Consider the following 24,410-nt stretch of genomic DNA (forward strand, 5'->3'; position numbering starts at 1 on the left):
TTATTTTATTTTATTTTATTTTATTTTATTTTATTTTATTTTATTTTATTTTATGCCTGGTTTCCTAAAGGAAATGTAGCTTATGCAACCTTGTCCATCTCTCCAATCATCTGTCTCCTTTTCTCTCCAGAACTGTGTTCTGAATCCAAACTGTGTACTGAATCTGGATGTTCCTCGCTGCTCCATCTTTGATACCAGAAAATTGTTTTTAAAAAGGTAAAAATGCGTCTCACTCACTATTTGGTTTTGCTGTTGCATGGGGTGCTGCAGGACTTAGTGCCACTCCAGCAGCCTAAGCCTTTATATCACAGAGCATCACATTTATGTCCTTATTCCCTGTTTGTGACCCTGGTGCTTTTCAGACAAACACAAAGGATGGTGCTGTCCCAACCTCTGCTCCATCAGCTCTTCCCATCCTCCCTACACTGCCCCAGGCCTGTGCAATTCCACACATTGGGAATGTGTGACTGGGGCCAGTGGGAGGGTCAGGCCCCCACCCATCCCAGCCTCTCAGCTCCAGCATTCCCTCTCAGAAAACAGGAGCTTGTTTGATCTCTTGCTCCTCTCAAGACAAACTAAAACCCGAGTCCCCAGCTGTGTCTCTGCAGCAAAACCCTCAGATGATTACACTTTTGCAGCTGATGGATGTCCTTTTCTTTTTCCTGACCCTGTGGAATTTACAGGATTTTTCTTCCCAGTTCTTAAGAAATTAATTTCCAAAAGCCTGCAGGCTTCTGTTGGGACCCTCACTGGAACTGGTGTAATATATCAACCCTCTGTGGTGACTGTGCTGCCAAAACTCTCCTCCCCTTCCAGAGCCTGGAGGGAATCCATGCACAGGGACCCCACAGACATTTCCCAGTGCTCAGGGGATGGTTTGTTTGGCAAGTGTTCCCAGGCCATCTTAGAAACAAAACCAGAAAATTGGCAGGAGAAAGGTCACAGCAAAGAACTGGGGGTGAAGGCTGGAGACCAGCCTGTGGGATAGGGAATCACTTGGATCAGAAATGATTCCCCTGTGTCTCTGGGTAAATCTACAATTCGTATTCTTCCTATCTGGGAGAATGGTTTGGGTTGGAAGGGGGACTTAAAGCTCACCTGGTTCCACCCCTTGCCATGGGCAGGGACACCTTCCACTATCCCAGGTTGCTCCAAGCCCCATCCACCCTGGCCTTGGATGTGTCCAGGGATGGGGCAGCCACAGTTTTCAGGGGACAACCTCCAGAGGGAGCACAGCAGGTTCCACTCACACCCCCACTTACACGAAGATGCTCACGGGAGGAATTATACAATCTCTCTATGTGTGTGTATATATATCTATATATAGTTTATTTCTCACAATCCTGGTAAGAGTTACAGGTGTATTTGGGAATCATTTACAGTTTCACAGCATATGGAGTGGCCATACAGCTTGTGATGTGAGTAACATACAGTGTGTAGAGAGCACACGATTCCGACCCATCCACCCACCACTCACACAATGGGTTTCCAAAGCTAATACTAGATTTAGCTACAGAGAAAGCCTGGAAAATGTCAGGGTACAGCGTTGGGTGTCGTACAACACCATCAGTCACAATGGGACAAGCTAAACTACTTTAAATTTTCAATCTAGTATTTCTAGTCTACCTGCATTATTGCATTTATACGCTTTTTTTGTTTTCAAAGTCAAAGTAAATAGAATACTATATGGGAAAGGAAAAAATTCTTGACTATTTTAGGATTTGAGCTGCAGCCCATACAAAGTGTCCATAGAAGCATAGACAAGATTATAAATTCAACAAGGTATAAATTAGCTGAATAGCTTTGTGTGTAGGTAGGTGTCCATTTCCCTCCAGGAAATGTGTCTAGCAGCATATTGTTTCTGAGAGCAAAAAAAAAATAATAAATCCCAAACCTGTATGTTGAACACAGGTAAAGATGTGTAAGTGACAAGTAGGTCTGGTTGTACAGGGAAGAAATCAAGGTGTCACTTGGAAAATTCCTATTGTTTGGAAAGCACACTCAGGAGCCAATTCAAAACCCACCAAAAGAAAAAAAAAGAAAGATGCCTGAGGCTTTCAAGGGAACAGCAAGCATTTCAGTCTGACTTCCAAGGGCTTTGGATCAGTCCCTGGAGAAGTAACAGAATCCAAATAAACCAAAAGCAAAATAAAAATCCCCTGTAATCTGACCTTTGAGTTCCCTTCCTGCAATTTTAGTTCCTCCACAAACTTATAGCAAACTTGCACCTACACTGGAAGAGAGTTGGTTTCCTGGGGAGGTGAAAGTTCAACTTTTAAAGGCTTCAGTTGAAACAGTCCTGGGAAAAGGCACCAGGGTTATGAAGGGCTGCTCAAAACTCAGTAAAGCCAAATTATTCCCTTGTTGGTTGGTTGGTTTTTAACCCAACAAAATTGTGTGGCACCCTTGTTCTCATCAGCTTGCCCCAGAAGCTTGACTGCTTGAAGCAGCTGTGGCAAAAGCAGGGATACAATGCAGGACTTGACTGTTGGAAAGGTGACTAAAGATTCCTCTTGTCCTGGTGGGAGCTTTGGTGCTGCAGCATCATCACACAGACAGAAAGAACCTGGATGTTCATGCTTGGGATGCTGTGCTGGGGCTGAGAGATGGAAAGGTGACAGAACTGTTTGAGGATTGCAAGCTGGGAACAACCAGAAGAGAAATGAGAACAGCCAGTCCAAAGCCTATTTAACCCAAGTTATGTTTTTCAGCAGAAAAAAAATATATTTAATTTGAAGAGCATCAAAGGCTAGAGGGCAGGAGTCCCAGAGTACTGCATATCCAAGCAGACACTGTCCAGAGGAGGGAGCAGAGCTGTAGCACAAGGTAGATCCAAACTCACTAATTTGGAAAGCCAAAGGCTCTGATCTCTCACAGGATTTTGAGGCCTATTATGGTCAATTGAATGAAACATGAATTTTAGAGGCCCACAATTCTCTTATCACCCAGTGACACCTGGTCAGCTTATTCAGATGAGACAATCCTTGCACTTCCTGTACCCACACCTCTGGCTGATCTTTCCAGGCCAGCAGAAGTACATGCCCTCAACTTCAGAACTTCTCTTTTCCCTCTGTTTTTGGTGCTCCAGTGGGCTGACAGAGCTCTGGCTGCAGCCAAGTGCAGTGTGTGCTCACACCATGTCAGCCCCTCTCAAACAGCCAGAACACCTCACAGCTGACTGACAGGGAAGGACAAGAACAGGGCCTTCCTGGGGATGTCATCCATGACAAATCCAGTGGCAGATGAGCCTCAGGCTCTTGCAGACTTAGACCCTCAAAGCTGAGGGCAGAGCAAAGCTCCACACATTCGCTGCTGTGACACACAGTCTGGGAGCCCAGTGCTGTCTGTATTTTTGGGGCACCACCCAAAACCTGCCTTAGCCAACTCAAAATCTGCCCCAGCTTTGGGCTATGGAGAGGCACATCCGCAGAGCTACCCAGGAAGAAAGTAGGGAAAGGAAAGGGAAGGGAATACAGTGCAGTGGCCAAAGAAGGAAGAAAGAACGAGCAATGAATCAGATCAGAAACCAACAGAACCCTGCAGTTTGTAGCAGCTGAAGATCTGGTGTGAACAGATACCCCAAGAATTATGGAATTCAAAAGGAAAGCAGGTTGCAGGGCTGGACTCATGGTGTCAAAAAGAAGGGGGAAAAGTCATCATAAACCCACTTTATTCAGTGGATCAAACCCCCCCGGGGTTGCTGGTTGGGTGGGGGCACCGGCTCCAAGGCTTTTTGGGGTTGTCAGTCAAGTGCCACCCATAAGACCCAAAATGTGCCAAGAGATCCTCAGCATCAGCAGATTTCTCCCCAAAATGGTAAAGAATCAAATAATTCCAGTGTAAATAGCAGGAAATATTCCCAATTCCAACATCTCGCAGCAGAATTTACTGGAATACGGAACTGTTGTGCTCCAGATCAAAGCCAATTCCTCTTTGTGGCTCAAAGTGCCCAACCTGTGCAGAACTGCAGCCAGCTCATGAATGGGATGTGATGATGCTTCCTGCCCCTACAAACCTCTCTCAGCTTCTTGGTGAAGGGAATGACACCAGAGCAAGGCCTGGGAAGAGAATCAGCACTCCTGCTGTAACAGGAAGGATGGATCAGGAGGATGGAAGTGCAAGCAGGCTGCATTTGCAGTCCTTGTCATAGCAAGAGGAAAGAGACCACAACCCCTCCTAAAGTCCTGGCAATTCCCTTTAATCATGCAAAAAAGGTTGTAGAAAACTTCAGGTATTTTTCTAACTCTTTAGCATTGCACAGAGCCAGCAGGAATTCATCTGGAAAAGGCAATTAGCAGAGGTTAATTTGCATGGCACCAAAGCTCATCATTTTTGATGGGGAAGAGGATATAAAAGTTAGCATGTCCTTACCAAAGATATTAAGATAATTAAATAGTGCTTTTTCTCTCCACTTCTCTGCTCTGTTCCTTGCACTCTCTCAGAATTTTCACTGACTTGAAACTTTCCATGGAGCTGATTGAAATTCCAATAATTTCACCTTTCAAACATGTTTTTTCACTGCCTTCCTTTTCTGGTTTATTTCTCAAAGAATTTTTCTCTCCAATCTTCAGCACTGTTATTTTCAACCAATTCTAAGAATAGTTAGAAGGCTGCTGAATTCTAAACCCCAGTAGCGTTTCCAGGAAAAGTAGGGAATATTTTAAGGCATAAATCATCTCTCACCAGCTCCAGGGGGTTTTTGGTTGCACTGCTGTTGTTCATACACAAATCCTGATGCCAGTATAAGCAGAGCTGCCTCGGAGAAGAGACTTCCCTTATGCTCAACCTAAAGAATGTTTGTGTCAATTTAAAAATAAACGTGTAATTGAGATGATTTTATGATGGCCTGTGATCATATCCCTGGTGCCAATGAGAACTCAAAGGCCAGAGCATGGTGAAGCCAATGGAAAAATTCCCCTTGTTTTCCATATTCTATGAATCAACCTTCAAATTTCAGTCCATCAGAGACACAAATGGATGTTTAGTTTATCACCCAGCCTGAGGGAACTAAGAAATGCTTCAGGGCAAGTGACTGTTGAGTGCTGTCAGTGAGACCCAGGCAAACAGCACCAGCAGGAATGTGTTCTTACCCTCCCAAAAATGCTGCTGCATTATCCCCTGCTGCCAGATTTGTAATAACAGGATTTATCTACAGGGTATTAAATCAGGAGGAAGAGGAAGCAGAAGCATAATCCATTTCATCTCTCTTAAAATAGAAGCAGCAAAAACCTTCCACTGAGTTGTCCAAGACAGAAAAATGACAACTTTATATTCAACTAAAATTTATGGTTCCCTAAAAAGAGATAGAGATTGGGTGCAGTGATTCAGTCAAGAGTTTTGGTGATAAGCTGAAAGGTCCGAAACCAGTTTTGCCAATCTTTAATTTATCGACTTGATCAAGAGTAAACTAGCAATCTAGATCTCTTCAAACCCCAAGCACACACTCTGATTAGTTTTAAGTGTTAATTCACTCTCCCCACGGAGATGTCACTGGAAGGACTTCATACCACAAAAACCACACAAAGAAGGACATCAAGCAAATAACGGCGTGTGCTCAGTACGAGAAAAGACAACTATTTATTTAGCACAGCGAGGTCAGTCATTCCAGCCTTCTGCTTCGACAGATTCGGGGCTGAGAGAGGGAATCTGCTCCCTCGGCCTGCTGCTCGCTGCACATTTTTTGGCTCAGAACAAAAGCACTGCACAGCCTGGCACAGTAAGGCAGGACAGGAGGTGTTTGCAAGTCAGGGCTGCGGCGTCTACGCTGGATCTGCCCAGCTCAACACTAGACCCATGCTTGGAAAAGCACTACAGCACATCCAGGATAGTCTAAAAGTGCCTCATTTTAAAGCAAAGAGCCCTCATGACTACCCAGGGAGGGGAGCAGGGGCTTGGAGCACACCACACACTCAGCACTTCACCAGCCAGACATTCCTTGCACTGAGGAGAAGCCAGGACCGGAAAGGAATTCAGGAGCTGCATGGCATGGTGGGAATGGCACAGAAAAGACATCACAGACACTTGGTGTGAATGCAGGGAACAAAGGAAGGGGCATCTCCAGCTTGGATTCTCTCCCCCTCTCAGACTGCAGCAATACAACACAAAGGTTTGTACACACACACACACACACACACACACACAGGATGTGCTGCAAGGCATGCACACACAGACACAGACAGGTGTTTCCCAAACCAGACTGCCAAAGAGGTGGGTTCCAGGTGCTGAACCTGGACTGTTAAGTGACCACAGAAAGTGGAAAATCCCTTGGGAACAGGACAGACCACATTCAAAAATCCTTTACAAACAGGACATACCAGGTTTGCCGTGCAGGGAGGGCTCGAATGAGCGACGTGCCCCCATGAGGAGCTGCAGCCCCATCACCACCTCTGTGGTGTTTCTGGATTAAATTGGTGGCCTTGCATCCGAGTGCTCCAAGGGCAGACAGGACTTGGAGATGGAGAAAAGGTTAAGGCCATTGGCTGAGAACTGTTTTCCCCCTCTTCTGTTGCCAAAGGTGAAGATAAGGAAATGTTTTAGAAAGTAAAACTGGAGACTCAAGTGAAGCAGGTGCTTCACTTTCCTCCCCCAATCTATCTATGCCCTGATCTGTGGTCAGGGCAGAATAGATAGATGCTGTGCCTAACGTCACACACTGCTAAAAACAATCTTAGGCCAGAGCTGAGAGGGAGGGAGGGGACAGGAAAGGTAGAAACATCTCTTGAAAACAGAAGTCACTATCTGAAAATCACTACTGTACTTGGCAAAACATGAACCAGAGCAGGAGGGGGAGATTTTCCTTCCTTCTGAGCAATGTAAGCAAAACTCCCTGTGAAAATTTCCCTGCAAAGTTGTGCTGCAGAAATCTAAGGAGAGAGGAGGACCCTTCTGCTTCTAACCCTTCCCCAGGCTGTAAGTGACACACTGCGACTGGGAGACATATCCACAACTCATGCCAAGAGTGCTTTAGGCTACCAGGATCTCACCTGGAGCTGCAGCCCTGCTTCCTAAAACTCCTGTGAGCTCAATACACCTGCTCCAGTCTCTGTGCTGGCAAAGGTGGAGGCACCAACCTCCAACAGCACCAGGACACAGTGTCTGATATTCCCAGAGGCCATACACCTTTGGGAATATTTTCTGAGCTCACCATAGGAGTAGCCATGCATTCCAAGATCATGTACATTCAGCAGGTCACATTTGGAGGTAAATAAGACAGACATGAACCAAGAGAAAAATTGCCAGAAGAATATCCCCTCCACTGTCCCATCCAGGGACTGTGCCAGAGGCAGACACTGCATGGGCAGCACCTGAGGAATGCACACCTCCCTCTATCCCTGCAGCCCTTGAATTCATCCGTCCATCCATCCATCCATCCATCCATCCATCCATCCATCCATCCATCCATCCATCCATCCATCTCAGTTAAAGGTGCACCACAGGCTCTGTAGCAGAACTCACCCCACTGTGTCACAGCCTCTTTCTAATCATCATTCCTGCCCCTGCCCATGGGCTGTGGCTGCTGCCAAGCTCCCTTTGGACCTCAACTAATCTCTGACACAATTTAAACCCAAAATGTTATAAAAACACTGTTTTGCAGCAGGCAAGAGAAACCTAATGGAAGCTTTCAGAGGCAGATCTTCTCACCTCTTCCTGTTTAGTGCTGAGCACTGGCCAAAGCACTAAACATCCTCTCTCCTTGGCCTCACAAGGTCTGGCTTTAGAGCCAAGGTACTCACTCATGAAATAAGGCTGCTCTCAAGGGCAGGGAACTTGTTTCCGTTTCCATTTCCAAAGTATGGACAAATTAAAAATCCCTGCTACTGCTGTCACAAGAGGGAGGTAAGAAATCCACCCAGGACAAACTCCAGTGCCCTTTAAAGGGATTTCCCTGATATAAAGCAGATAGGTCAGTGTCACTCTCATGGGGTCCCAGGTCCTCTCTGTCCCTAACACCAGCTCATGTCTTCTCTTTTCCTGTCTTCCCATGTGCTGAGACCACAGCCTTCAGTGAGAGAAAAAATACAGTGAAACTCCTTATCCAAAGCCCAAAAAATGAGCTCAAATAGTCCAGCCAACTGTGAGGGAGCTTGGACTAAGGCCACAGCACCCTGCAAAGCCCAGCATAAATTAAGGAAATACTAGATCCAAAACAAAGTCTCTCTTTCCCAAATGCTGCCCACGTGACCCTGGTGAGCCCTGGGACCCTGAACGCTGCAATGGGACTTCTCCAGGCCACAGCACAGCCCCTCTGGTCAATGTCCCACTGGCAGCTCAGCCACAAGAGTGACCTGATGTGACATCCCAGGCTCACACACAGCTCTGCCATGCTGCAGCTCTACCTGCAGCTGCCCTGGTTCCTCTGGAGCACTTCCCAGGCAGGTGTTCCAAGGTGGGATGATGAGTGGCACATACACAGACATCGATCAGGGATCGCCAGTGGCTGCTGGGTCAGGGAGCTGCCTCTTCCCTGCCACTGTGCTTCCCTTGGCCTGGGGGGGGGCTGGAAAAACACCCCCAGCCCATCAGGACAGGCAAGCTGGGCCTTAGCACTCCCCTTCCATCTTCTTTGTCACAGCCCAAGTTAAAACAGAACCAAACAGAAACCAAAACACAAACTGGGACTGCGAATGGGACGTAGAACACTTTGGACTTGAAAACGGGACTGCAAGGGGGAAGGGGGGTGTCTCCCAGGGAGGACAGCAGGGGAGGGGAGGGGACACCGTCATTTACACTGATCAGGAGAAGCTGTAATCTATACACAGCGATATAAGCCAAGATATATTACATGAAAGAACACACTGAGTGCATGGAGTTACCCACAGCGGGTCAGACTGGCACAGTTGTCTTGAACAAGACCCTGGAGTTGCAGTTGGTGTTTGTTGTTGATCTATCTAGCTCACTCTCTATATATATAGCTATGTATAGAATTTCTCTGCATGCATTTGTCTCAAAAGGAGCTGTACAGCTGGGCTGGGTTTCTCATCCCCACCCCGTCTCGGTCTTCATTTTTTCCGGGCTAGGAATGCCACTCCCACAATCACAGCCAGTGCAGCCACCGCCACTCCTCCGACGATGATCAAGGGCTTCATGTTGTCGAAGAAGCCGCCCGGTGACTCCTCGGAGCTGTTTCCCTTGTGGTCAGAGTCAGGGGACTGGCCGCTGGCCTCCTGCGCCTCCGTGGCGGCGGGGCTGCCTTTCAGGTTGCTGTGGTTGTTGGCGATGGCGGCGTCACCGCCCGCCTTCTTGGTGGCTGTGGCAGGAGCAGGCTGCTCTTTGGGGGCCTCCTTCTTGTCTGCATTCGTGGCTGGCCCAGGGTTGGGTTTTTCCGGCTTCCCAGAGCTGGCGGCCTTGGCGTCGGGTTTGTTTCCGCTTCGGACGTTGCCTTTGGAATCCATCCTGGAGTGCTCTGGACAGTGACTGGACACGTGGAGCTATCCCAGCTCTTCCCCCCTGCCCAGCTGCTGCAGGAAGCAGAGGAGCCACCCGAGCTCAAGGCCTGGAAGCAGTGGTCTTGGGATGCTTGTTATGCTGGCAGTGTCCTACCTGGACATGGTACAGCACCTGGAGGGGGAAGTAGAGCAAGGAGAGGTGAGTGACAGGGCAGAGCAAGCCAGTGTTGCTGTGCTTGAAGGTGACAGAGGAGAACAGAAAGGAAGACTGGAAAACTGTTGGCTCCTTCTTTCAGAACTGTGAACTCCATTCAGAGCATTTACCACAGGCTCTGTGCCTGTCACAATCACAGAACCAGAGAATGGCCTGGGTTGGATGAGACCTTAAAACTCACCTTGATCATGCCACAGGCAGGGACACTTTCCACTGGATCAGAGGGCTCCAAGCCCTGTACAGCCTGGCCTTGGACACTTCCAGGGATGGGGCAGCCACAGCCTCTCTGGTCAATATATGCCAGGGCCTCAGTACCTCACAGGGAAGGATTTTTCCCTAATATCAAACAGGAACATCAAATAAGTTGGACTGACTGCCATCTATGGCTGCCACATCTGGGCATCCGCAGCCCAAGTACATCCTGACTGTGTGTGTGAGGCCATTTGTCAGCAATGACAAACTCACATCCAACCATTCAACCAAATAAACCTTACTTTGCCTTTGCTCACCTTTTCAATTCCTTCTGGGTAAGGAGAGAACACTTTGTTCCATGGGAAAGGAGATGGATAGATCCTCCCTGCCTGTCTCACTCTCCACACTTCCTTTGCAGCACTATCCAAAGACCATTTAGGAAGTGGTTAATATGTGATCTTGTGTGATACTCTCCCTCCAGATGGGTACTGCAGGAAAACCAGGATTAATTCCTCAGTTCTCATAGGTATCATAGATAAAAGGATTATTCCTGCCAGCATTTTGGTGGAACAACAGCAAAACAAAATGCCAGGTCACCAGCTGGTGCAAAACAGAGAATTGACTGCATGGATTTACTGCAGAGCTGGATCTCTTGGTTACAGACATCTCACTCCTGTTATCTCCTTTCAGGGACTGCTGGACTTGTCCATGGAGTCACAGTGGTAATCAGCTGGGGCTGTCTTCTCCAGGGAACTGGTGGAAGCAGTGAACAGCACAACTGCACCATGGGAATTAAGCAAAGGGGCAAAGTGGTCTTTGAGGGGATGTAAAACTACTGCAACAACCTCACCCCACAAACCTGGCAGGGCAGGGCAAGCTGAGGATGGAGCTCCTGTGTCTGCACTTCCATCTGATGGGAGGAGAGGACGATGCTCTGGGCATTTTGGCACCAGGCTCTGACAGTTCAACACCATATCAGCTCCAAGCTCAGGAAATAAAGAGAAACCAGGAGGCAGCGTCAGATCCGAGCCTCCGGCTTTGCAGATCCCTGCTGACCTTCAGGGCTGCCAGGAGCCTGCCGGGAACTTTCTGCCTGCTAAGTGAAATCAGAGTTCATTGTCTGGGTCCAGAGCTGAAGAGGCTCCTCAAAAACCTCTGCCATCAAAGGTTCCCTCCACAGCAGCTCAAGAGGGCAGATCGCTCCTCCAATGACAGGAACAAAGTCCCAGGACTGCAGCAATGATCTGTGCTGCTGACTCTGCTGGAAAAGAGGCTGACAGATGTGGGATTTTCATCCCTGTTTAGGCAGGAATGGAGGAAATCCCACAGAAATTACAGGTTTGGGACTAGAGCAAAGCTGAGCAACACCTTATGGCTCCTAAATATAAGATAGAAATGCCTCCCTCTCCTGCTCTCCCTTACCTAGCTATTGCTTGGTGGCCACCAGCTGCTCCAGTGCCAGTCAACTGGAGGCAGACTGAGGCAACTGCAGCACCAAAATCATGGAATTCCATGGCTCTCACAGAATATCCTAAGGTGGGACCCACAAGGATCTTCCAGTCCAGCTCCTCATGCTGCACTAGGCATAGGGAGCATAAAACCCCGTATTTCTCATGGACTGCAGCTGGACAGTGCTTGCATTCCCTAGTTTGGGATACTAAACCCTTTTGGAAAGCCCAGACTGTGCCTCTCTCATGGCTTGCTGAGTGTGTATCAGACACTTGGGTATCCTGTACCACACAAACACCACCCCGGATGCTCACCCAGCTTCAGACCTCACTGTGGTTTGGGAGGGAAACAAGGGCTTGCCAAGTGCAAGAATATTTCCTCTCAGTGCTCATTCTGTAATATTTCTGTATATATCATCTGCCTCACTTTTCCTGTGCTTCCAGAGAGCATCCATACTGCTCTGTCAGCACAAGTCCTACATAAATCCAGGGCTGAGGCTGCATAGAGTCACTTCCAGGACTCTGCTCCTCTGCTTTGGGACCAACTTATCCTTTTTTTTTTTTTTTTTCAATATAGTACAGCGATACACAAAGAAGTAGTAAGTGGAGCCCACAACTAAAGTGGGATCAGAAGTTAAAGCAGGGAGAGTGAAATTAATTCTGGCATACATATTAATTTACCTTCTTTATCACTTTGGTATCAGTAAACTGGGCCACTCACACACTCTGATATTTGTGTGGTTACAGCACATGGACCAAGCATTAAACTTCTGCTCTTTCCCTAGGAAAAACATGTGCAGCCTATGGATATGGTGAGGTAAATCAGAGAGGGGGAACTCACCTTTTTGCTGAGAAATGGGGACTCTGCACAGCTCAGGCCCCTCAGTGTTTATCCACACCCCTCACTGATCCAGATTCCTGGGGGCAGGAAAGCTGGTTCTACTTGGAGCCCAAGCTGGGCCATGGAACTTTGTCCTGCCACCATGCCCTGCATTGCCACAAACAGAATTTCCTGATTCTAAGTGCATTTCCACTAATAGCAACAAAAACCCCTCATGCAGCTTGGAAAAGGTTTTAAAAGATGTAGAAAACAAACTAAGCAAAAAATCAATATCAGCAGTTCTTAAGTGCCCGCAGAAAAGGGTTTTTGTCTGTGGTTTTCCATCACTGCAAGAAGCCACAGGATGGCCCAGCACCTCTCCAGACCCTCTGGCCTGGCTCCTCCTCCTGTTCCTGGGTACCTTTAGCAGCACATCCTCTTGCATCCCAGTTCTTAACCTTCCTCTGTGTGCTCTTGGCTTCCTGCCTTGGGAATCATCTCTCCTCTCCGTCCTGTACTTCCAAGGGCATGACCATGGGCTCATCTTTAAGCACCTCTGTCTTCCCCAGACTGAAGAAAGAGAATGCTTTCCTCATTTCCAAAAACTAAGCCTGTATATGAGGGTTCCTCCCCATTCCTTTGTCTCCTCTTCTGTTCCCATGCCATCGGAAAAAACAACTTTTTCTCTAATGACACGTTTTCCTACCTGTGTTTTCTTCTTTAAAGCTCCTCACATCTTTTTATTCCTCCATTCTCTCTTGTCAGCTGCTGTCTCTGCCTGTCTACCCATTCCTCCCCCCTTCCAGCTCTCTCTCTGCCTCCTACACAGGCAGCAGCACTTGGCAATAAGATTTGGTGGGAGACAGGCTTCATTCCCTCCCTTTTCCCTGCTCCATGCTATTTCTGTTTAACAATCAGTGCCCTTTCAGGAAGGTTCTCATTGCCAGCAGTTAACCAGCTCTTTCCCAGGCTGGGAAGTGGGAGCTGGCATAATAAAACCAGGGATGAGAAAGGAGAAAAAGGAAAAGGAAAGCCTTCCAACTTGCTGCTGCTGCCAAGGTTGGCACACAAACGCCACAGCTGCCCTGGGATGCTCTCAAGGTCAGTGCAGTCGGACTCACCCAGCGCAACAAGCTGCAGCCACAGCAACAGGAACTGCTTCCCTTGGCTCCCTGCAGGGCACCTGTCCTGCCTCAAATCCCAGCAAATCACCAAGCACATCTATTCATCTGTCTCCTGCTGCACAGATGAAAGCTGCATCACTCCTGCACCGAAGACAGCGCATGAGTCATTGCTAAGCTGTGCCACAGCACAGCTCCATCAGGATGGCCCCTTCCCTCTGCAGGGAGCAGCCCCATCCCATCTCCAAAGCCTCTCATCCTCCCCTGCTGCTGCCATTTGGAAGGAAATTCAGTCACTTTGCCAGGCTGAGGAGCTGCTCCGGGGTGTGGGTCTGGGGTGCAGTGGGAAGCTCACCCATAGGGTTTTTCCCTCTGCTATGAAAAGCAGCATATTTCCATCAGGTCCTTGACTGCCACACTTAGACTGGCACAAGGAAGGATTTAACAACACTGTGGGGTTATGTATCAGGATTTGCAACAAAGGTCCATCCCTACACTCCAGGTGTCCTCCAGTTGGAAACATCCATCTTGGAAATAGCTACTGACCACATCTGACCTGGAGCAATGCTGTGCAGAGAGAGCCAGAGATGGCAGGAAACACCTTATCTTCAAATCCTCCCTTCATCCCCTAATCTCCTCTTCCTTTCTTTGTCACTCCTGCCTGTCTGGAAGAAAGGCTCTCATCCCCTGGGCACAGGACAGACACCCTTGCTCTCCCTAAGGAAGCAGCAGCTGGCACCAAAGGTGGCTCTGGTGCAGCAGAGGGAGCTCCTTTCCCAGCACTCTCACCATCCCACTCTCCTCCACCTTCTCCTCTAATCCCAAAGGAATGCAGCTTGGACCACCCTGTCCTTTGGGAAGTGTCCTCAGAGGTCTGTGCCTGTCCCCTCTGCCACATGTGGAGTGATCTGTCAGGGCTGGAAGGATTTGTGCCCAGTCCCCTCCTGCAATGAGCAGCATTCCCAGGGCTTCAACTCCCCATTGGAAATGGGGGAAAGCAGCATTTGTCCCTTTTTCTGAGCTGCTGGAGGAACAAATGTGTTAAAGGCAGGGAGATGCCAAGCAAGCACCCAGGAGAGGGATGGCAGAGTAGTGACTAAGCTTTTCCCCTTGCCCAAGAAGTGCAGCGAAGGTGGGTGAGGTAATGCACCGCCTCTGACATTACCATAAATATTAAAGCAGCTTTACATAAAGAGCTTGTGTTCTCTCAGCTGCTGTGAGCAGCTCCCCAAGGAGGATTTGAGCTCCCTTCCAGGCTATTTCAGCCCCCAGCTCCTGACACAACGCAAACGTGATACAACACAAACCTCACACCAGCAGAGTCACTTGTCACAGATGCTTCTGAACGGCCTCAGTGCTGCACAGCCAGGGACAGGCTGTACAGGAGCCTGCTGTGCTTCCCAGCCCTCCCAAACCCAGCCCTCAGAGACAGCAGCACCAAGTTGCAGCAAGCACTGGTGACCCACTTCACTCTGATGAGATATTTATGAATCCTTTTCCCAATCTGTTGTTGGTTACTCCCCACATCCCTCCTCCCATCCCTGGATTAAACATTTCCCTCTCAAGCAATCTCTTTGAATCTCGTGGAGAGTGTCAGATGCTGCAAGTATTTCAGCAGTGGCAGCAGCCCCAGGTCGCTGCCAGGGGGGGAGATCTGCCAGCCAAGCCTCTGCTCCACGGCTGCGGCAATTCCTGCAGCTGCTCTGAGCCCCAGCGTGCTCCTCACTGGTGCAGCTGGTGCTGGCAGTGACCAAAAATCTGCACCCACCACCCCACAGCATGGCCAGGAGCCCCCTTGTCACTTCCAGTGCCACCGAGCCACGTCCTCTCTCTCCAGGCTGGGCAATGCAGCCACACTCAGAGATTGGGTTGTACCTGGCACCAAGGGGAGGTGTGGGAACAGGACGGGTTCCTGTAGCCCAGCAAAGGCAGCTTTGCCCTCCATTTGCAAAGGGAAAGGCTCTGGGATGCAGACCCTGGGCCACCAGCTGCACAGAGGTGTGACACCACGGCCAGTGTCCCCTCTGGAGGCTGCCCAGCCATGCTGCCCACACAGGTGACACAGCACTTCAGTCTCCCCAGCAGAAAGAGCCCAGGAACAGGACACATGTGGTCTTTTTCTGCACCACAACCTCTGCAGATGACAAGCTCTGAGCTGAGCGTCACCTCTGCAAACCACACACATCCTGTCCCCAAAGAGCTCCTGGGGTGGACGTGGCAGACATTTCCTTCTCTGAGAGATGGAGGTGGCATTGCAGACACACCACACTCCTGCCAGGAGCTCAACCTGTGCTCTTTTGGGGGGGTTTAACCCCAAACACAGCTCCAACCTACCCTGGTAAGACACCCTGTCTGTACACAGCCACGTGCACAGCAAAGACCAGGCACTGCCAAGCAGCCCTGGGAGAGAGAAGATTTTGTCTCCAGCCACGTGCTCCGACTGACTCCGTAGGGATGGGCACTGAGTCACACCTGCACGGCCCCGGCCTGCTGCCAGCAAGAGAAGTCACATCTGGCAAGGCACCTCAAATGCCACCAACCTTCCCCACACAGCTGCACCCTCAGACACATCTTATAACAAGATAATTTCCAGAATTCGACAGAATCTGGAAATACTTTGCTGAGGCTTGGTTGGAAATATCTTGCTGCAAAGCCTCACTCATCAGGGTCCCAACACAGGCCCCAAGCCCCTAACACAGAGTTCAGAGCACTTCAATTTGCTGTGCTAATCCCACTTTAATCTTGGGATTGAACTCCTCTCAGAGACAAAATCAAATTCTCTTTCCCCTGTATAGTTCCATTATTCTGTAGCAGAGCAAAATTGTAGCTTTAACATTTTTAAAACCATGATGTGTTTGATCTTGAGCCTCTCCCTGGCAGGGCTGAGCACCCCTCACCACAAGACAGAAATTCAGGGCACAAAGGAAAGGTTTCTCAGCCAGGATGACTGTTTTTTCCACAGCAGCTATTTGTTAGTACACTGGACCAAAGCTCTGGAGCAATGGGGAATACTTTGGGAGACACTGCAGCAACAGGAATCCTGGAGCCTTAACCCCTGAGTGTGACTCCTCACAGGGATCTGGGTACATCCTGAGCCCTACCCTGGGCAACTCCTCATGTTTTGACTTTGCAAACACATTCAGTAAATTTCTCTGTAATGTTCTTCCAGCTCTCCCAGAGCCAAAAATTCAATTCCAGCAACACCCTGGCTGGGACCACGGGGCTTGTCTTGGTTCTCTGCTCAGCTCTGGGTCTGTCAGCTCAGGGATAATGTGACAGGGTCAGCAAACATTCCCTGCCTCTTGGAAAATGGTGAACACTCATTCCTTCCTACCACAAAGCCCTGCTCCTTACCCTAGGCCTGCCAGCACTTGGGAAAAGCCCTTGGAAAGACAGCAGATGCTTCCAGATTGGGGGTGCTGCTCTCCAAGCAGCCATGAGCCAGTCCCAGCTTCAGGAGGCTGATTCCCTTTTTGACAGATCTTGCTTTCAAGGCATCTTTCTCCCAGTCCTGTATCCCAAATTCAATATCCACAAGCAAAAGAGGATGAGGGATATATGTGACACTGTGAAATAGCCCCAACCACTGCAGGAAGCAGCAGCAAATTCAACATCCCTCCCCAGTTTATGGGCATCCTAAATCCATCCCTTCTGCCTGATGCGGCATCACCCCCTCTGTGGCTCAGCTGGGGCCAGCAAAAAGATTCTGGAGGCAATTCCTCACATGCAGAGCTGGGTCTGGAATCTGGCAGCCCCTGGATCTGCAGGCATCAGCCTGAAAACTCTTGCTCTGCAGCTGAAATCTAAGAAGCCACTGCAGGCAGACAAGGGGCCAATTCCACACGAGGCAGTGACCTTCCAGGGAGGCTCCCCACACTCTCTGGGTAAAACCCATCCCTTACCTTGTGCAGCAACACCAGAGCACTCTCCTTCCCGGCAGAAAGCTGCAAAGCATCTGGGGGAGGATGGCCAAAGCTCCTCCAGCATGGAAATCACGGCTCAGGGAGCTCCATCCCTCCCTCCACCCCGTCTGCCAGCCCTGACACCTGGTCCAGGATGGGCACAATGTGCCAGGGTGTTCTCCAGCCCCGCATCCCAGCAGCCTGCCAGGGGAGGGCATGGATGCAGCAGAATGAAAATGCACTTTTAGGGGAGAATTGGGATTTCTTCCCCCACCCTACCACAATATCACAGGGTTAGATGTTGGTGTTGGGCACCACAGCTGAGAAATGACAGATGGAAAACACTGAAGGTCAAACCTGTGAAGGTCAGACTTTTGGAGGTCAGTCCTGAGATGGAGCAGGGAGCTTAATCCAGCACAGTCCATCCTCCCTCTCCTGACGGCATCCTGCCCAAGCCCCACCCAGGAAAATGGAGCTGCGGCGGGGAGCTTTCCTCTTGTTGTCCCAATGCCCAAGTTCTGCCAGCCTGACCTCGATTCAATTTTTAAAATCCTCTTCTTTCCCCCTTTGCACCTCCCCAGAAGCCACCAGAGGGACAGAGAAGTAAACAGGAGCAAATCAACAGGTGTGTGCAGGCACACACCACAGGGATGCACAGGGATGATGTGCAGAGAGCAGGGACAGCAGACTGAAGCATGCCAAAGCATTCCCTCCCTGGCAGCTCCACCGTGACTCAGGAGGTCTGGTCTGGTACCACCCCTCTCCCACTCCTTTGCTGCAATATTCTCCCTTAAAGTAGCCACTACTGCCTCTGTCAGATTTCTCCCTTTTGGGTTTTTTTGGGGGGCAGATATCCCTTTGTGAGCTCCTCTCCAGGGTGAAATCAAAGGATACACCCCCTAATTGATATCAAATTCTCCCTGCCCAACCAAATAATTCCCTTTCCCCGGAAAAGGTGAAGGCTGAACCGAGCTGCCGGCTGTTCCTGCTTCCCTCCCGCCTCGGGACCGACAGAATGAAACAGAGTCATTAAATCCATCCAGGCAGAGCAAAAGGCAAACAAATCCCACTGCCCTTGCAGACGGGAGAGGGAAAGCAGCTGTAAAACTGCCGGAACCCTTCTGAGGGAGCTGCCAGCTCTCCCGGCAGCGCTGAGGGCTCGGCCGGGCCGCGGCCTCCCCTCCTCCCTCCCTCAGCCCCGCTTCCGGCACATGGCGGCTCCGCTGCCCCGAGCGCGGCCCCGGAGCCTCCGGAGCGCGGCTGCGGCACCGGGAACTCAGCAGGGCCTCTCGTTCCCCTCCCGACCCGGCTGGGCTGGGGCAGAGGCTCCGCTCCCGCACGGCAGAGCCCCAGCGGCGGCGGCTGCAGGTAGGGGAGGCGCAGGAAGCGGCGGGCGGGAGGCGCCCCGCGTGTGCGCAAACACCCTCAGGCTGCCTGACCTTCAGCCAGCGGAACGCGGGGATGCGGCGGGAAAGCAGCGCTGGGGGCCGCCATCCTCACCCTGCGCCTTGTTCGGGCTCAAAACAGCGCTTTTTGCCTCTGGCGGGGGAAGCTGCGCGCTGCTGGCCCCAGAGGCAGCCGGCACGGCAGCCCCCGGCTCCATCCCAGGCGGATGGAGGAGGCGGCCACTCACCTTGAGCAGGTGGCTGCACGTCTCCATTCCAGTGTCACCCTGGGCAGGAGATCCGCGCGTCCCGGAGGCGGCAGCCCCGGCCCCTCCAGCCCGCGCCTCGATCCCAGCAGCGCCCCTTACCTCTGTGCTCCGGCCGGACGAGTCCCACCTTGGGAGCGGCTCTTGCGCAGGGAGGAGGGAGGGAGACGGGCAGAAGTGGGGGGGAAACTTGGGAGTTTCCCACAATGCACCTCTGCAGACTGCATGAAGATGGAGAGCTGGGAGGGGGGAGAGGGCGCTCCAATCCAGAGGGAAGGGCTGGGATCTGTAGGGGCGGGATGCCAAGGAGGGTGGTGCAGGGTGGTACAGGCAGCCCAGCTGCATCTCCACATCCTCTGTCGTTTGGGGCTGAGCTGGCTCAGCAGTTCAGGGCTGTCCCTGCAGCACTGACCCCTCTGCTGCTGCTCCATTTGTTTCTCCTCCAAATCCTGCCTGGATTTGCAGCAATTACATGAAACACAGCAACCACGTAGGGGAGGACACACTGGGAAAATATCTGGAGCAGGCCAGTCTGATAAATTGGGATGCCTCTGCGTAGACCACGGGAAAAAGGCGTGTGAGCCTCCCCCCACCAGGATAAGGGATTTCCAACTGAGATGATCCCTGGCAGTGGGTTAGGAATGTCAAACTGACTTGCCAAGAAGAAGCTCTGCACAGTGCAGGGAGGACACTGAAATGCTGCACCTTGGGGTAGTTCTGTGCCAGCTCTGCTTCCCTTCTCCCCAGAGTGCTCCTTGTCCCAGCAGACTGGGGTTTGACACTCCTGCCCAGAGCAGTCCCACTGCAGAGTGCTGTCAGCCAGCCAGGCACTGCCAGACACAGCCACCTCCTCCTCATCCTCACCAGCTAAAAGCAAAGAGCCCTCTGTGTTACAGCCTCACCCCTCCAACCAGGTACAGGGCTCAAATTCCCATCCCTGTATCAGTTCCTGCTGTATCCCAAACCTCAGCAGGTTCTGGCATTGTCTGGAGCTCTTTTAGCCCTTATTTCTAGTCAGGTTGTGTGCTATTTGCCATCTGCCTCCATCAGTTACTTGGAACCCACCAACCATCCACCAGTGCCCAGCCAGGTGCATATCATGTCTAAAAAACACTCAGGTTGCTGAAATCCCACTGCAAATTAAAATCCTGCCTGTGTTTGAAGAGAGCTGCAGAATGAGGGCTGGATGCAGGAACCCAAATCTCCCAGGCCAGGCTGTGCTTTCAGGGACTGCTTTGGGATGCAGCTACCCACACCCCCTCGGGGCAGGGATGAGCAAGGTTATTCCTTCTGTAGTTCTTGGCTCCAGAGCCAGCTGGGCTCAGACAGGCTGGCACAGACAGGATTAGCTGTGGCTGATGCTGATGTTCCCTCTGTTCCCTGTCTCCTCCTGCACCCAGCAGTGCCAGCACTCCCTGCTCTTTCAGACACGTGTGGCAGGCACAGCCAGGACCTTTCCATGGCTCCAAGCAGCTGCTTCCCCTTCCTAAGGCCTCCCAAATCTGCTGATCTACTGACAGCAGCAGAGGGGCTGAATTCCTGCAAAGCTGGTGGAAATCCAGGGTTTAACGCAGGTGACACCCCCAAACCAAGCAAAATCCCTTTGCTGCTTCTCTGTCAGGCAGGAATATCCTCAAGGTGGCAGGAGGAGGGAGGGAGCCTCCTGCAAGTGGGAAATGCCGGGTCTGGTCCCCAGAGCCTGGAGGAGCTGAGGCCAGGGGTTCTGGCAGTGGTTTCCTTGTGTTCACACACTCTGCCTCTGCCTGGGGAGATAAACAGCCCCACGTGACGCTCCCAACGCCTCGGAGCGGAATTCACCTTATACTTGAATTCTGAAGGTAAACTTTTTTGGGGGGTTGTTTTAACTGAGGTAGGAAGCTGTAAAAACAACAAGCTTCCCCCATCTCCCTGTGGCAGAGTCACATCCCCCTAAGGCAGCGCAGGCACAGCGAGCAGCAGCCCTGGCTGAGACACAGCAAGGTGAAAATGGCTTTGTCAAGGGCAGAGGGAGTGGGAAACCTTTAGAAACGGTGCTGCTGGATTTGCCCCCTCCCTCTCAGCTCACAGCACCTGCAGGAGGAGTTAGCAGGGATAAGGACAGCCCTGGCTCCCGGGGAGCTCCTCCCTGTAAAACCCACAGGGGCATGTCGGTGGCAGCAGCATCCTTGGGAAGGAACACAGAATCTTGGAATTGTTCACGTTGGGAAAGCCCTCTGAGATTATCAGTTCCAAGCATTCCCCAGCACTGCCCAAGGCCATCACTGTCCCATGTCCCCAAGGGCCACATCCACACGGCTTTTAAATCCCTCTGGGGATGGGGACTCCACCACTGCCCTGGACAGCTGTGCCAGGACTGGACAACCCTTGCAGTGAAGGAATTTTCCCCAATATTCAGTCTAAATCTCCCCTGGCACAACTTGAGACCATTTCCTTTAGAGAGAAACAGTTACCCCTGGAGTTGTTTGACATACTACAGGCAGGAGGGACAATGTGCTGTCTGGCTCTGAGCAGGGAAATAAGGAGTCCATAAGGAGTCCTTAACTCCCAATGTGCCTTAAAACATCCTTTCCCCCTTTCCCAATATCCTTCACAAACAGCTTTGCTAAACACATCATCCTGAATTTTTTTTTTCCATTATGAAAAGAAAACCATTACTCACAGAAAATAAACTCATCAAGAGAGTTGCCCCCTCCTAATCCAGACATGGGTGGCCAAAAGGCACCCACAGGTGTTCATAAACTGGAGCAGGCAAACCAGGAGAGCAGGTCACAGCACAGGCTCACACCCCTTTCATCCCTGAGCATCCTAAAGGAGCCTCTCTCCTTTCCTAGAGCCCCAGTTACAGCCCACCCACAGCTGGAGAGGGTGGAAAAGGCCACACAGCAGCAAAATCCTGTGTCTGTTTGGGCAGCACCATTTGTCCTTAGCTCAGACTCCTGGGAAAGCAGGATGAAGGACATTTGTCACAGTGGAATGACTTGTTGCAGCAGCCAAGGTGAGTTTGCCTGGCAGCAGGAAGTCCTTGCAGTGAAAATCCAAGCCCTGCTCCCCCTGGGGTTCTGTTAATAGCCTGGAATGCTGAGCAGCCTCACCTGGAGCCTCCCCACTGGCTGGCACGGCCTGGGCTCTGAGTTCAGTCCTGGGCACTCCTATCAATGAGTCAGAGGGTCACCAGCTCTGTCCAGGCAGCTCATCCCTGCAGTGAATTACATGGGCTTGTCATTCCTCCATGAATGTGTTTCAAATCACAGAATGATTTGGGTTGGAAGTGACCTTAAAGCTCACCCAGTGCTCTCAGCGCTTTCCAGCAGCCAGCTGGGCAGATTCTTTCCTCCTGGGATGGGATTAAGGATATTTCTGCAGAGATGTGTGCTCTGGAGCCCAGGGACAGTGCCTTTATCCCCTGGAGCATGAGCCAGAGGCTGCAGGCAGCCCCAGGCAGTTGCATTTGTTCCCAGGTGGATGAGTGATAAAACAAGAGTTGATAGATTAGGATGAGGACCATGAAGAACTGACCAGGGTTCCCAAATCTTCACAAATGGTGTCCTTAGTGCCAGACTGAGGGAGCACTGAGCATTGGTATCAGTGGCTGCTGGTGTGCCAGGAGCAGGGATGGGCTGGTGGGGAATTTGTCTGGGCTGGGGACTGACCCTGCTCCTCATCGGCACAGGGCACGGACGGGACAGCAGAGAGCACATGGTCCAGGAGTCCCGGCAGGACAGGGAGCTGGGCACCTGTGCCAGGGAGAGCCCGTCCTTCCACAGCCACTTCACCAGCCTGAGCATCACCAGGGAGCCTTGGAGCAAGCAGGGAGCCAAGGATGGAGCAGTGGGGACCAGCCAGGGACGCGCCAGCACCGGCAGCAGGGCAGCCACCACCCCCAGCCCCTCCAGCAGCATCAGCACTGCGCTGTTTGCACCCGACAGAGACGGGCAAAGCCCGCAGGTCGTGGTGCTGGTGGGGGCCCCGGGCATGGGGAAGACAACGATGGTCAGGAAGGTGATGGTGGAGTGGGGAGAAGGGACACTGCACACACAGTTTGACTTTGTCTTCTGCATTGACTGCAAAGCCATGGTCCTTCCCTTGGAAGCCAGCGTGGCAGGGCTGGTTTCACAGTGCTGTCCTGGCCTGCCAGTGCCAGCTGGGAAGATCCTGGGTGGCCAGAAGAAGATCCTGTTCATTTTTGATGGCTTTGAGGCCCTGGGGTTTTCCTTGGTTCAGCCTGAAGCTGAGCTGAGCTCTGACCCCAGGGAGGTGAAGCCACTGGAGCTCACCCTGATGAGCTTGTTGAAGAAGACTGTGCTCCCTGGAGCCTCTTTGCTCATCACCGTGAGGCCAGCAGCTCTTGGGAGGCTGAGGCAGTGCCTGAAGGGTGAGCATTACGTGGAGATACTGGGATTTTCAGCAGCCGGGAGGAAGGAGTATTTCCACAGGTATTTTGAGAACTCCAACAAAGCAGACGCGGCCTTCAGATTTGCCAGAGGCAACGAGATCCTCTACAGCTTGTGTGTCATGCCTGTCATGAGCTGGACCATCTGCAGTGTCCTTGAACAAGAGCTTTGTGGGAAGAAAAACCTCCTTGACTGCTCCAAAAGCACCACAGGGATGATAATGTTCTACCTCTCCCAAATTCTGAAGCACAGGGACAGGGACAACCCCCAGGTCCTCCAGCAGTTCCTACTCCAGCTTTGCACCTTGGCTGCTGAGGGTATCTGGAAGCACAAGGTCCTCTTTGAGGAGAAGGAAATCAAGGACTGTGGCTTGGACCAGCCAAGTCTTCTCCCCTTGTTCCTCAACGAAAGGATCCCAAGGGAAGGAGAAGACCAGGAGACTGTCTATGCCTTCACCCACCTGCACCTCCAGGAGTTTTTTGCAGCAATGTTTTACGTTCTGGAGGATGATGGGGAAACGGCCAACAGTTTGGGGAAGCTTGAGAAGGATGTAAATAAATTATTGGAAAGCTACAACACGTGTAGAAAGGATCTGAATGTAACAGTGAGGTTCCTCTTTGGTCTGGTCAGCCAGAAATCCATGGAGTACATGGACAAAACCATTGGGTGCAGAATTTCAGCACAAGCCAGGGAAGAACTGCTGGAGTGGCTTCAGGGCAGGCACAGAGGCCTCTCCCTCCCTGGCCAAGCACTGAAGGTTTCAGAGATGGACACTTTCCACTTCTTGTTCGAGCTGAATGAGAAGAGTTTCACACAAAGTGCATTGAATCATTTCACTGACCTGGACTTGCAGGACACCAAGCTGACGCTGTATGACCAGATGGCTCTTTCCTTCTGCATCCAGCACTGGACTGGACTGGGCTGTGTCACCCTCCAGGGATGCTCCTTCCAATGGCGGGATCCTGAGGCAGAGCTGGATGCGTCAGTGCCTTGGTAAGTCCTGCTCCTCCTTGTTTAATGACTCAAAACTGCAAAGGTTTCTCTTTCAATCTCCCCTGAAGGATGATTCAGCTCTTGCTTCCTGAACACCGGCTTGGCCTTTCCCTGGGTAAATAAATCCTCTACAGAGGATTTACTGATTCTTGGCGAGAATAAGGAACACATGGGCTCCTCCATCCACTGCCCACCGTGGGATTGATGGTGATGGAGCTTCTGTGCCCAGCTGTCACTCTGGCTTCCTGTCCCCGTTCTCCCGCAAAGGGAGATCCCTGGTGCTGGAATGTTA

At 51.2% G+C, this 24,410-nt stretch overlaps 2 protein-coding genes and 1 long non-coding RNA gene across 18 annotated transcripts in view; 2 read left to right on the plus strand and 1 right to left on the minus strand.

Moving 5' to 3' along the window:
• Positions 1–89: 89 nt before the first annotated feature.
• Positions 90–6,530, plus strand: LOC306803515. The gene is made up of 2 exons (XR_013774637.1): positions 90–2,948; positions 3,175–6,530. It is a non-coding gene; the product is annotated as an uncharacterized lncRNA (long non-coding RNA).
• CEND1 (cell cycle exit and neuronal differentiation 1) lies at positions 5,559–19,525 on the minus strand. 11 transcript variants are annotated; one of them, XM_079309023.1, is made up of 3 exons: positions 18,837–19,525; positions 9,782–9,936; positions 5,559–9,558 (listed from the first exon to the last, which is right to left on the minus strand). In XM_079309023.1, the coding sequence occupies exon 3, from the start codon at positions 9,390–9,392 to the stop codon at positions 9,000–9,002; it is 393 nt and encodes a 130-aa protein (XP_079165149.1). In that variant the 5' UTR covers positions 9,393–9,558; positions 9,782–9,936; positions 18,837–19,525; the 3' UTR covers positions 5,559–8,999. The 11 variants fall into 11 exon arrangements, with proteins under 11 accessions (XP_079165149.1, XP_079165150.1, XP_079165153.1 ...); XM_079309024.1 differs by lacking the exon at positions 18,837–19,525 and adding an exon at positions 18,523–18,817; XM_079309027.1 differs by lacking the exon at positions 18,837–19,525 and adding an exon at positions 18,717–18,733.
• Positions 17,868–24,410, plus strand: part of LOC306803493 (NACHT, LRR and PYD domains-containing protein 3-like) — a 47,115-nt gene continuing 40,572 nt past the window's right edge. For 3 of the 6 annotated variants that reach the window (XM_079308980.1, XM_079308979.1, XM_079308981.1), the window contains exons 1-2: positions 17,868–18,451; positions 22,405–24,118. In XM_079308980.1, the coding sequence (XP_079165106.1) occupies positions 18,295–18,451; positions 22,405–24,118 (1,871 nt within the window). In that variant the 5' untranslated portion in view covers positions 17,868–18,294. Of the gene's footprint in view, positions 18,452–19,529; positions 21,730–22,404; positions 24,119–24,410 lie in introns of those variants that run through there. The other 3 variants (XM_079308978.1, XM_079308982.1, XM_079308983.1) reach the window with 1 other exon arrangement.

Source organism: Erithacus rubecula (genome assembly GCF_903797595.1).
Source record: "Erithacus rubecula genome assembly, chromosome: 6".
In the NCBI taxonomy this organism is placed as follows: domain Eukaryota; kingdom Metazoa; phylum Chordata; class Aves; order Passeriformes; family Muscicapidae; genus Erithacus; species Erithacus rubecula.